Raw genomic sequence first — 14,580 nt, forward strand, 5'->3', positions numbered from 1 at the left:
CCCCGATTCGCTGCAATTGGAAGCGGACGGCTTGGGCACTAAATTATTAATTTATTTATTTCCCCCGCGCCCCCGCCCGCATCCCAACCCGCAGAGCAGAAGCCACGGTCGCGTTGCTTCCCCCCCACACCCCCCCCCGCCCCACCTCCGCCCGCACCTCGCTGGAGTCTCGCACTTGTAACCGGCCGTCGCCTCCCGGCCCCTGGCGGTCGCGACGCGCTCCCACTCGTGGCCAGGCTGGCGCGGCCGTGGGTCCCGGCGGCGGGGGAGGCGAGGGGGAGGCGGCGGGTGACAGATGTACTCCTCTGACAGCTCTCAGTATCAGCCCAGTGGCTCCCTGCCATTGGCTCAGTGCGATGGACCGGCAACGCCGCGCACTATAATAACACTCATGCCTGCCAGCGGCAGCGACTGCAAGTGCGGGCGCCCGGCGCGGGGGATGCTGTGGCCGCTGCTCCTGGCGCGCGGGCGGCTCCCGATGCCCGGCTGCGCCCTACAGCGCGGGCTCTGACCGCTCCCGCCCGGTCCCGCCCGGCCCGGCCCGGCCCCCTTCTCGGCCGCATCCTCCCGCGGGGCTCTACGTCCCCGCTCCGATCTCCAGGCGAACACTGCGCCGCCGGAGCCTGGGCGAGCTTGGCCGGCATGCGGAGGCGGCGGGGCGCGCACCGCAGCCGGGCATAGGGAACCCGCGTGCCCGCCGCCAGCGCACTCCCCGCCGCTCGCCCTGCCGCGATCCCCAGCCCACCCTCCCGGCCCGGGCTGCGGCTGCGGGAGCGGGAGCGGGTGCGTGGAAGCGGCGGCTGCGGAGGAGAGGCGGCGGCTGCCCCATGGAGTGTTACTACATTGTCATCAGCTCCACGCATCTCAGCAACGGACACTTTCGCAACATCAAGGGAGTTTTCCGGGGCCCTCTCAGCAAGAACGGGAACAAAACTCTGGTAATCTCTCTCTGTGTGTGTCTGTCTCTCTTTCTGTGTCTCTGTCTCTTAGCTATCTTTCATCTAATGGGGAATATCGGGAGAAATGAGTTGACTGATGGGTTTGAGAGCTTTCGCGATTTTGTTTGATTTGCAAAGCATTCTTTTATTTCGTTTATTTATCTGATGGGCGTGGGATGAGAATCTGGTGTAGGAAAAGGAAGGAGTCTTAGGAAAGCTCTGATTGAGGTTTTTCCCCGACACTTCATGAAGCTTTCTATCCACCACACTCCACAGTGCTGAAGATTTATCAGTCTCTCTTTATTTCAATAGGACCTCCTAAAAATAGAAAGGAACTCTAACCCCAAGTGATCCCGTGGCACCTTTCATTTCAGGCAGCTGAAGGTGAACGATGGTGTGGGTGTTTCTGGTGGAACAGAGAACCATGTGGCTGGTGGCTTAGGGCAAGTGGCTGGATTGAGTGAGGGTCTCAGAAAGAGTTCCTTTCTTGGCTCTTGACTCTTGGCTCTTGACTGAAGGACTAACAGACAGAAAACTTCTCTTCTGAGAAGTTGTCTGTACTAAGCTAAACAGAATGATCCCATCAGTTCACGCTGTCAACTTGTCACTGTAGAGTTTAGGGATAAGGCTGGAAGGTGATTACTGTGTCACAATTACAGCCAGTAGGAAGCATGTTAGAAAACAAAACCCACACAGCTATTCTCACTGGATAGCACAGCTTGTCCTTCAGCATCCAGTAGGAAAAGCACTCTTGATTGGTGGAAGATGTGCTGAGCAAGAGACAGTGCAGGGAATAGCTCCTACATTCCACACAAATTCTGTCAGCCACAAAGCCTCCTTCCCTACAGAACCAACTCTCATGAGAAAGCGAGTCTTGAGAAGTCTACACTTCTCCGAAGGATGAAAGCAGTAGCGTGGGGTCCCTTTAGTATGTGTACTGCAGAGTTCAGCCAGTCAGATGGTAACAGCAAATGACTTTCTGAAGTCTGTGCCCACTGGCCGACTTCACTCTACTCCAGTGCTCATTTATCTGAAAAGATAGAGTAGTTCAAGGACACACTTAGCTCCAAAGCAAATATGGTTTTCTAAATAACATTCTTTTTACATGTTTAAAAGTGGGTCCACATTTTAAAAAATTACCTAAGATGTGCTTTTCAAGGATGAAAAGTTCTCAAATGAAGTTTTCAGTGAATTCAGACAACCGCAGGATGCATTTGATTTCCTTAAATATATCGATTACCAGCTTTTAGGTGATTTACACACAAAACCAGGCTTAGTTTTGTATCTTTGTCATTCGGGATGTGTTTATTTGCTGTTTTGTTGCACAGCAGAGCATATGCTGCAGACTTCTTTAGTTGAGTTTTGTAGGGTAGGCAAACTCTGGAAAATTATTGAAATTGTCTGCGCTCTACTCAGATAGTTTGGCTAAAATTTTAAAGAGAAAACCCATTGCTTCAACACATTTGGCTTTATTCATTAAACCAAGTTAAATTTAAGGACAAGCCAAAAAAAGGGGGTGGGTATTTCCAACTTGTAGATGCTAAAACCCTCAAAAGTTCACAGAAAAATGGTCAGTCAATTGACAAACCTGAACTTGTTGCAATGCTGTTCATCGTGCCTCTTCAGCCTCCTTGGGCTTTCCAGAGACAAGATTAGCTTGTGATAACTTGTTTGCTGTGTATTTGAAGTTAATGAGCTCTTCATCACTCATGTTGACAAAGGGCAGGTTAAGTGTGAGTTTTGTCTCTATAACCTCATAATTAAGATGGGCACATTAAAAGCAGCCACCTAAATGAGATGAATAAATCAAAATACATGTACGTGTCAAGAGCAACAAACAAGGAGAGGCACTCTGAAATCAAGTTCATAACATTTCTCATAACTGTAATGTAGGGGTGAACCTTGGAGGGGTGATCATGACAGTCCCTCCAGACTTTTATAAGCTTCCCTGTCTGTATTTGTTGTGTGTGAGCTTCATGTTGGCTTAAATGCAGTGTTTGTGCACATTAGTATTCAACTCTATTTAAAGCTATTTCTTTATAGCTGTATGTGTGTTTATTTCTGTATATGTGTTCTCAATGCTTTTGAAGAGTTTTGTCAGGGGGAAAATGAGACATATGCTTGTCCTTAAGTATAATAGGAGAGTCTAGATAAATCAATGATGGAATTATGTTAATTAATAGACTAGTTAAAACTTATATAATGATACATTCTTGAAAGCACCAAGAATTCTTTGAACCATACTATATGCTATACTTGTCAGATAAAAATAGATAATTTGACCTGAAGTATAAAGAGAACCAACTTTAATACAAGGCATAAATATTAACTTAAAATGGATATATACCATGTGATGAAAAATTTGAAGTTAAATTTTATGCATATCAGGTTGTTTTAATTTTTCAGTTTTTAAGTTGATAAGTTGTATGTGTTAAATATATACAATATTTTAAAACCTACATTCATATGATAATAATCAAAAATATTTTAAAGTCTTTTATATTTGAATTCCTTGTATTGCATTTTGCCTCTAAGATAAATTAATTTGAATGATGTCCATGTAAGTGTCTGCTTATATTTTTTTCCCAATGAGATAAAACTTAAAGTCATTCAGAGAAAAACAATTTTGATTTTCCCCAAGAAACTGAGTTATTTTCAATTACTAGCTGGATAATGAGTGTTTTTTTTTTCAATTTCTTCAAATTTCAGATTAAATGAAAGCAATTGCATAATCTTACAATAATTCTAAAGACTAATAATCTGTGGAACTTTTAATATAGAATACTATCACAAATGAGAGTTACTTGCAGCATGTCCAGTTTATTCAGATTTCAATGTCATTGGTAAATTGCTTCTGTCCTAAATGCAAGAACACATTTATATGAATGAATTAAATAACAAGCATGGAGAGAAGACCAATCAATAAATTAGCTTATTTTCTTACTAAATCTGGGGCTTCCTCTATGGAAAATGACAGCTGTCCTGTAGAACTAAGACCTTAGTGAGATGTTGTGGTTGTCCATGTATTTACATACATATATATTTGTAACCCACTGTAATTCCATCATTTGGCAGTCTTGAACTTATTCATGAACTTTTCCAACTTAGCAATTTTAATAAACATAAAACCCCTCCATTTTTATCTTGTCTTAAAAACAAAGAGTAGTAAAATGATTTACTTGTTATTGTATCTGTTATAAATTGCATCATCATATCTTGACATATCCTAATTTCATGGAACAAGAAAATAATCTTTTATTAGGAACACAGATTACTGTGGATAAGGCAGAGAACTTAATGTTCTTGAACAAACTTTATAATCTGTGTAGTCAATTTTAAACTTTAGTTTACATGAGCAGCTACTTTTTGAACAAAAATCCTTTGTTAATAGAATTTTTGTGATTAATCCACAGAAATTATTTCACCTACTATTACATTTTAAATGCTTTAATGTATAACTAAATATGTAATATCTATTTATGTGGAATTTCATTGCAAGGTATGGGTTTTGACTTAGTAATCTTAGGTGCCAGTGTTAGTTTGCTGTTACAGTCTGTCTGTTAGTTGCTTAGGATTTTTATGTCTCACTTAATGTTTTATTATCATTGAATTAAAGAACCAAAAATAAACCAGTGATGGTGGGAGATCACACATTAAGTCATTGTTACAGTGGATATTTTATGGCATATTATAAATCATGAAACTTATAAGAACTGGTGTGATAATATGAGTAAGAGATAGTATTGTGTCATGTTTAGTTGAAATCTTTTTACTTTTCTTCTTGTCTCCAATTACAGATAAATAGTGCTATATTCTTTTAAAAAAAATGAATTTAGGTGTATTTTACTTCTTATCCTCAAGTGGGCAAACATCCCTAACTTTCCATCAAGGTCTTAGTTCTGTAGGACGATCAACGTTTTCAATATAAGAAGTCCCAGATTCAATAAGAACTTAACTTATTGATGGGTCCTCAGTTGCTATTGAATTTATTCAGCTTCATTGAGAAGCTTCAGCTGCACTGCACTTCTAGAAGTATCAATAGCGCTGTGGGTCATGTGGCAAATGTGGTCTCCGTTCCACACTCCTGCTCCTTTTGCTTCTGCTTTAAAATGTCTTCCAATAGTTTGACATGTTTGCAAGTTTCTTGTCACTCAGAGTATTTTCCCATGTATTAGTTTCAAAACACAAAAAAATCATTTTGGGGTGTTTTGTGTGTATAGTAGAAGTGACAAAATTTAGATTGACCTTGAGCTATGCCATCTGGTCTTTTGTCTTGTCATTTAAATATAATTTATTTTTCATGCAATTCCCTTACCTTCCCGTGTCCCCTAGAAAATACGATTTAGAAGTTTCTTTGACTCACTGAAACTAGTTTTGGGTACACTCTAAAGCTATAAGCCTAAAGAGACTGATTTATGAGTTGGTGACTTTGAACAAATAGCAGTGGTAGATATCTATCCCCAGGAGACCTAGAATGAGGTTAGAATCAGGTGATAGAGTAATATGTCCAGACTTATCACACTTATGAACATGCTCCTATATTCAGTGATTATATTTTCTTCCAATCATCTTTTCAATTCATGCATTCAATATTAATGATTATGTTGGGTCTTACTTTTCTGAACTAAATGTGTCATTTACTCCTTGGTGTTATTTTAATAAAACTTTATAGCATGAACATCTTTAAAATTATTTTTCAAATGAGAAAAATCACTAATAATTGAAAGTTTATTATTATGACTTAAAAATGCATACATCATTGTAAAAAAAAATGTTGCCATACTTTTGATCATTAATTACTTAGAACCTCAGATGTAAGCCAATGTTTTCTGTGTTACTGTGGTAATGGCGTTTTTTATTAAAAAATACAGGAGGACCTAGTCCCGAAATTTTATTGGGTTTTATTTGGGGACATTTTCAAATTGTAGATTATTTTTCTTAGTGTGCAGTATTTTAAAATATTTGGGTTTCAGTATTGATTGAAAATATCATGTTTTCCAGTTTAACACTTCTACATTGCTTTTTGTTTGTTTCTTTCTTCTGAGACAGAATTTCTTTGTGTAGTCTTCATTGTCCAGTAACTTGCTCTGTAGAGCAGTCTGGCCTCGACCTTAGTAATCTGCCTGCTCTTTCCTCTCAGCTGCTGGGATTAAAGTCATACACCACCATACCAGGCCTATTACACTGCTTTTGTTGCTGGGTAGAGCTTCTACTTTTTAATATTACCTTCTCAAATAATGACAACATGTAACTATGACCATACTTACTCCAAAAATCAAAATTTCCCATGGAGATAAAAAAAATTAACTTTTCTGTGTGCATCCTTCATTGGACCAATTCTTAGGAAGCTAATGGTCTTAATATCACTTGTAGAACATTCATAATGTCTCCTGAATTAATTTGTTATATATTTTTTGAATTAGTTGACAGTGCTATCTATATCAAATATGTTGAAACTCTGTCATAATAAGAAGCATGTGAGAAATAGAGGTAGATACATTCTGTATTTAAAACCACAAATTTTATTTGAGAATGTAGCTTAGTGGTACACAACACATTTACCATTCATGAAAACTTGGACTTAATTTCAACTTCAAAAATAAAGTAAAATAAAATAAAAATAGAATATTTTCATCTAGACTCATAGTACTTGGGATATTTTCATACTGTTTCTAGTCTTCAAAAAGTTGAAATTTCTGATGAAATTTTAGTCTGTAAGTTATTCTTAAACATAATTATATACCTGACATACTTGGTTTATATAGGTTGAAGCCTATTTATTAATAGTTTTATGGATAGTAGAAAATGCATTTTAAATTAATCCCAATTGTGTTACAACATTGTGGTAGTTTATTTTAATGACCTTTGGAAGAAAGCTGGTGTTATTGAAGTGGAATGCTGTGCTCTTGGAGTTTGATAAATCACTTCAGAGAATATAACAATTATAATCTGTAGTATACTGTAACTTAAATTTAGGAAGGGATTATATGTTTCTGTCTATCACATTTTATGTTGCCAACCTCAAGGAATATAATTAAAGTATAATTTTGCTAGGTTTTCTTTCTGAAAATCCTATCTTGAAATCATTTGATCTATTTCTTTCCGTTCTAAGGGAGCCTTGCATCCAAGAAAAGATTACACTGTATAATGCATTTCTTGTGGTGTTTGTAACTGGCAAGGTTTCATTAATTTTTATAAATGTATTGTTTTATACTTTCTAGCACAATGTAAGATAAAGTGGGAGTAATAAATAATTTAAACTCAATCTTAGTTATTAAAGTAAATGTTGTCCATTATTGGATATACTGTTCTGAACTCTTTAACAATGGCTTGGCATCATTGGAAGAAAGCTACATACTTCCCTCAATGTAAGTACCCTTCACAAAGCAAATGTTGATGGTAGTAGAGCTGAGCTTCAATTACTAGCAGTCTTAGAAAATGAGCTATGTGGAATTCAATGTACAGTAGCCACTTATCAACCAAATGCTAATTATATTACAGTAATGAATTTTGTAAATGTAGTTAACGTCTAATCTATTAACTCACAGTTTAAAAGATATTGATTTACCCTATAGAGCTGGCCTCACACAGTTTGTTGATGGTCTTTCAGACCAAACACCAAGGTTTCTTATAAAAGAAGAAATTCTACGTAATGATTGCTGCATTAGTTCCTGCCTATGCCCAGTCCACCAATTACTTCCACATTTTCAACTCATCACTCACTGCAACTACAGAACCTTATAAATCTTGTGTGTATATTAACATAGGAACTTTCCCATACTCAAAGCAATATACCATTTCTGTTAATTAAATTATCTGAACCATTATGATACACAAAACTGCAGCTCATAACATCTTTTTTTTCCAATGAGGCAACTAAATGGTGAAAACAAAGATGCTAGGTGGATACAAGAGAAAATAAGTGAGTGGGTGTTAACTATAGATGTTTAATATAGAGCTTATTGTTACTCTTCCTGTTTATGGTAATTACTTTAAATAGTGATATATATGCATACGCTCACCTCATTTCTTAATACTATAACATACCCTGTAATAATAATGTAAAATATAATCCTTGTTCTCTGTTGTAATCCCAAACCAGTAATGACACAGATACTTCTTGTAGTAAAATATTAAGGCTAACTCTAAATGAAAGAAAAAAATATATAATTAGTTTTAAAAGTGTACAACATTTTGGTAGCATAAGTCTTTTTTAACATGTTTCAAATAGAATTGTTTAAAATAAAGGATTTCCATTTTCTAAAAAATTCTTCACAAAAACATACAGACTCATGGTCATACTTAGCAGCCAAATGTTTCCAGGAGCACAACTCTAGTGCAAGCATGTTGGTGGGTCATATTTTTTTTAACAAGTTGTTATGCACTGGGAGACCTGAGAATGCTCATGAAGAAGTCCCTAGATTTTTCCTGTGATTAAAGGCCATTTATGGTTATCTCAGTATTTTTTTTATGTAGAAGGCAAATAAAACCGATTATGAGGAAGCTGAAGTTGATGATGGCTTGTGGATGGGGTTACTGGGTAATAAAAAGAGTGATTTTTGTTTTTATCTGTGATGAGATATGAGAAGTGGTCCTGATCATCTTAAAATATAATATGTTCATAGAATGAATCCTGTGATGTTAGCCTGACTTCTAGACCCAGACCAGCTTCTAGGTAGCAATTTTAGGAATGTCAGTTTTGAGTTTCTGATAAGACAAAGAATGGATGATCACAGAGAGAAGAGACAGTAGACAAGGTGATCAGGGTCCAGGCATGCAGAAAAGGATCAGGGGACATTAGAGAAATGTGATTTCAAGGTAAGCTCTTTTAGGAATGAGAGATGCTAGGGTGTGAGGAGGCTACCCACCAACCCCACAGTTCCCCAGAGTTTTCTTGAGTGAGAATAGCAGGAAACATTAGATAGAAGGATTTAGAGTGTGGAGATAAACAGAAAATACAGGATAGACTCGAGAAGCCCTGCAACCTATTCTAATGGACCCTGACAGTCTCTGTCCTAGGGTATTTATAGAAATGTCAAGGGGTAGAGCAAAAGACCTCCTCCCAGTACAGCCAGTGCAGACCATCTCAGACACCTGCACTCAGGCCCGTGGTCCAATCATCCTCTTTATGCAGACCTGCTGGGTAAAGCCAATAGGAACCTGAAAATGGGCTCCTACACTAGTGATACGTGGAAAGTACCATGGTGGGGTGGTGAAAATATGTGCCCCACACTGTTGCATTTGTAGATGACTTTAGGAGGTGAAACGTTCAGGACAGAGCCAGGACACTGATGTTTTCCATACAGACATTGGTTGAAATAAAAATCAAAGTGCCAGTTGAGTGGGAAATGTGAAACTTTTGAGACTTATTGATGATAGACATATATGACTTTAAAAGAATACAGGCCAACAGTTTTAAGTCCTGTGAAAACGTAGGAGATTATACTCAAAACCATGGCCTAGATACAGGATGAAGACTAGAAAATGAGAGAGAATTGGGGAATTCTGATTTTTTTCCTGTGTTTCTTTCTTTCATCTTTTGAAAATAAATTTTTAATTACAATATAATTATATCACTTTCTCCATTCATTTCTTCTCTCCAAATATTCCCATGCCTCCCAATTCCCCCTTAAATTGATAGCCTCTTTTCTTAATTATTATTGTTATGTATGTATTCATACACACACAAATATATAAATACAACCTGTTGAGTCTGTCATTGTTGTTTGTGTACATATGATATAAAGTCTGATAATTCAGTATTGGATAACCAATCAGGGAGCCTATCTAGAGGTGGTAACCCTCAAATTTACTCTTGCATTTGCTTTTCTGATGATGTTGTCCTTGTTCGGGTCTTGCTTATGGCAGTCATTTCTAGGGGACATAGTCTTACAGTAGACTTCCTGTTCCTTTGGCTCTTAATAATCTTTCTTCCCCTTTTCTTCAGTGTTATCTGAGGAACCCCTTGGGTGCAGGAGTTGTGTTTTAGATGTATCCCCTGGAGGTGGGTCCCCATGATCTAATGTAGTGATGTATTTTGTCCAGTTGTAGTTTTCTGTAATGGTCTCCTTTTGCAAAAGAGAGAGAGAGAGGTTTCTTCCATAGGGAATGAGAACTCCACTTACTGTGAGTATAGAATAAGTTTCAGAATGTAGTTAGCAATTATGTTGGTCTAGTAAAGTGGCAATACTGTACTAGGTTTTCTTCTAAGATCTACAATTTCACTAGACCCAGTTAGTTGTTTATGTTTTCAATACCAGGCATGACCATGACTTTACTTCTGCTAAGGGTTCTTACATCTAATTAAACAGCTATTGATTGCCACCAGGATATGAGTGCCACTATTTTACCTTTATGTATACTCTGCCATAGAAGTCATTGTCGTGGTTCATAGGCATCACAGTTGGATAGGTAAAATGACTTCTTCTCTACCTTGGCAGTTAACATAGTCCTTTCAAGTACTATGGAAGCTAGACCACAGGAAGGAAGCTTTTATGTTATATCTAGTTCTAATTGTTTTAGTTCTGTGTTTTAAGTGTGAGGAGTCTTTAGCAAGAGGGGCTTACTTTCAGTCTCAGAGAGGCAACCAAAGCACACAACAATAGCCTATATTGTTTTAAAGTCAGTGGGTCTAACCTAACCAACAACTTGATCAGAGGTTTCTCATGCCTGCTACTGTAGTTTTTTCTAGATGTCCATTGTGGAGCGTTGTCAGCCCACGTGGCATGGCTTCCTCTAAGCTATACATATGTATGTGTATATACTTATATTTATTGTAGATAACTTAAATAATGTAAAATAACATAATTCCTTGAGGCACTATTAAATAGCTTTGGTTTTATTTGTCCATCTTTTTATTTTTCTGCTTCAGCATTGACCTCCAACCCCCTTGCCTATGAGGGTCCCCCTCCCCATTTTCCCTTTCCCTGCTTTGTATCCTGTAATTTCATGTAGTGATGATTATCATTGAACATCTAGGTTGGGCCAAGCTTTGTTTTGATAATTCCACAGTACACAACAGAGGTGGTGGGATGGTGGACAGTGACAAATAGGGGTCCTGTCCAAAGCCACCAGAGTCTTGGTGCCCACCTCTTCTTGTGAAACGCACTCTTGAATAACGTCATGGAGCCTCAGAACTCTTCTGGACCCTGCTGGAATATTCTAAAAACAAATCAGCTCTATTGCTACTACAAAGATTGCCCTCCCAAACTCAGCTGCTTGGGAACCAAATTATTACCCATGACACATTCACTCATTATCCATGTCAATTTAAGCTGCATTTGTGATTGATTATAGGTTGAGTAACCTAAATATCAAGTATTTGTTATCTGCAGGTCTGGAGGCTGAGGAGAATTTTCAGACAAAAGTGCTGAGTGTCATCATGTGTGGCAAGGGATTCTTCCTTCTTTATTTGTAGGCTCACAAATAGTAGAAATTAGAGAGGAATACAAGGTTACCTAACCACGCACCCTAGTCATTCGGGCTTGTAACCATTACCTCTAAAAAGACAAAACTTCTAATGCCATCACATTAATAGGACTTTAGCAAATGCATTTGGGAGACAACATTCAGTTAATAAAATCCATCCATATTGTGGTATTTGTGATTCTCAGTGAAGAAATCTAAAAACATGACATTCCACAATTGAGAACCTTTAGAAAATATTTTGGTATTTTGTGTTTGACCATGTAATTTACATGGTTTACGAAAATTGGGAAGTTTTGAACAATAAAATTTTAGAAAGTGTTCTAAAGATGATAAGTCTGCCTTGAGCAATTTTTGTGTGGGGGTTTTCTCTTATCAATCCAAGGCGGGGTGGGGTGGGGGATTAGGCATGAAGCTTCCCATTGTTTAATGAAATGTCTCAGCTGACATAATTCAGGAAGTGCTACTAGCCGGTCTATGAGTCACCTTCATGTTTAGCAAATCATCTTGTTGTTAAAGGCAGTTATTGTTTGGCTAAGGTGTGTCAATAGTAGAGAAGACAGTGAATTTCACTCCAGAATTAAAGTCTATCATGACCATTTGAGCCTCTAGGTTGTCAAGTTTATTTTGTTTACTGCCTCACCACCAATGATACTGTTTTTTAATGCTTTATGTGTGTGTGTGTGTGTGTGTGCATGTGCGTGTGTGTGTGTGTGTGTGTGTGTGAGAGAGAGAGAGAGAGAGAGAGAGAAAGAAAAAGAGAGAGAGAGATGAAGTATTTATAGATGTTAGAAGACAAATTTTGAGTCAGTTCTTACCTTCTACAATTTGAGTCCTGAGTCTCGAACTCAGGTCATCAGACCTGATGGCATGCACTTTTGCCTGCTGGGCCATATCACCAGTCCTGCATTGTCCTTTCCAAAACATAGTAATATCTATCCAGATAATTAGTTTTTGTATAAAATTATTTAAAGGACATTTAAAATTTTGCACTAGGTTGACAAATAAGCTCTTCATAAATGGTACTAGCGATAGATGGCATATTATGCTATTGTACCCACTTTCTTCATTAGAATCTCATTCATTGTATTCAACAATTTGGACATTTTGCATTTAACTATATCAAGATTTCATTTTTTCCAGTTAGTGTGATATTTTGCTAGCTGAAGATGCCATTTATTGAGTGGCACTAATATAAAAGAAAAAATATTTTTCATAATTCTAATGACTAGGACAACCATGTGGCAGTCAAGTTGCAAACTGGTATGTTATCTATTGAGGACTTTTCCATTGCAACAAGAATTTCTCAGGTATCCTTTATATGGATTATCCTTGTACTCATTATATCTCAAAGCTGGGGCTTTCATTACCTAATCATTTCCCATAGCACCACTTCCCCACACCATCAAATGGGTGTTAGGATATCAATATACACATTTCTGGTTGGCATACACATTCTAAGTTGCACTCTGTTATTCATGGCACTCCTTACATCTGTGTATGCCAAAAATGCACATAACATCTCCTTTAACATAGATTTTTGCCTAATCATTTTGGAGATTAAAAACTGCAAGAAAGCCTTCAGATACTAGTGATTTTTTTTAACTTATAAAGTTCATGGAATCACAGGAAGCTAGTTTGTAGGAAAGTTTGGGATTTCTTTTGCTGTCTACAGTGGTTTCTATATTCGTGGTGGAAAGTCTTCAATGTCTTCTGTCACTGTGTTCCTGATGCTGCAAAATTAATATTTACACTAGGGGGCGACATAACATTTCCTCTTCATATTATAAACTCAGTAAATATTCCCAAATTAATAAATTTGTCAAATACAATTATCACAGTTTTATTATTTAAAAATCATCCTAAAATTTCATTCTAAAAAGGTGATAAAGGTGCAATGTGTTTATTTCATATTTTATTCTGGTGCTTCACTCCATATTAATTTGTGATGATTCTTAGTCACATGTATTACGTGTAATAAAATTATGATGACATGGAGTGTGTGTCAAAAATCCCTCAACAGCCTATCATTCTTGGCTTTGAAAAATATCAGTTTGCCCTTTGAACTGATGTTTGTAGGTACTTCTCATTATTTTCAATGTAGTAGCTTTATGTTATTAAATTGCAATTTTATTTCAATTTCTTTATTATTATAATTAAATTCTATTGATACTTGCATGGACTGCACAACTAGTCAAGATTAAAGAGTATTATGATAAATGTCATTTGTTGAAAGAAAAGCAGCTAAAATATGAAAAAATATGTGAAATTATGAAACTCCTTTCTTTTGTCCTACACTCTCCCTATATTTTTATGACAACCTACAGAGTCAGAAGATGTCTTTTCCATTTTTATTACTGTGTATTGTCTATAGATCATGATCAGTTCCATTAATTACTATACATGTTTTACATATTTATTCTTTGTTCATCAAAAGTAGTAAAGGAAAAATAGGAAAACATTTGTGAGCGAATGATCAGGTTTGGTTAGCATTTATCAAGTATCCCCATAACAGGAGGAGTTAACCTTTCTTGGAAGAAAGGGGATGCTTATGTGCAATCACATTGGTATATATCTACTGCTAATCACTGTGCAATTATTGATTCAATATAAAAGTCACATTTTATAGATCATCACTTAGAGAAATAGATACTATGCCCATTGTCATTAAAACACTCAGGAGACTAGTTAGCAGGTAGGCTGATAGTAATGGCATCTCAGAAATGCACACTGCACTGAACCGGTAAGCAGTGCTGAAGACAATTCATTTTCATATTACCTTGTATGAAAGTGAAGTAAGCCTGGCGGTGGTGGCGCACGCCTTTAATCCCAGCACTCAGGAGGCAGAGGCAGGCGGATCTCTGTGAGTTTGAGGCCAGCCTGGGCTACCAAGTGAGTTCCAGGAAAGGCGCAAAGCTACACAGAGAAACCCTGTCTCGAAAAACAAAAACAAAAAAAAAAAAAAAGTGAAGTAAATAATAATGACACATCAAAGCAAACTGATCATCTTTGCTACAATGCCTACCATAATTTAATGACATAAGAAAATATGAAAGTGTTGTTTACTTGTGATATATAATCACTCTAATTAAAATACTATATCAATAATTCACATATGCTTTAGAAACTACTGATAATTTTAGAGATCATCTTCTTTTGTCTCAATGTCCTAAATAGTATATGTACAGTGTGTATTCACAGGCTCCAGGAAAGACAA

At 37.3% G+C, this 14,580-nt stretch overlaps 1 protein-coding gene across 1 annotated transcript in view; it reads left to right on the forward strand.

Moving 5' to 3' along the window:
• Window positions 1-827: 827 nt before the first annotated feature.
• Window positions 828-14,580, forward strand: part of Znf804a (zinc finger protein 804A) — a 197,287-nt gene continuing 183,534 nt past the window's right edge. Inside the window, exon 1 of the mRNA XM_059259201.1 lies at window positions 828-938. Within this exon, the coding sequence (XP_059115184.1) occupies window positions 828-938 (111 nt within the window). The remainder of the gene's footprint in view (window positions 939-14,580) is intronic.

This window comes from Peromyscus eremicus, chromosome 4 (genome assembly GCF_949786415.1).
Source record: "Peromyscus eremicus chromosome 4, PerEre_H2_v1, whole genome shotgun sequence".
Lineage (NCBI taxonomy): Eukaryota > Metazoa > Chordata > Mammalia > Rodentia > Cricetidae > Peromyscus > Peromyscus eremicus.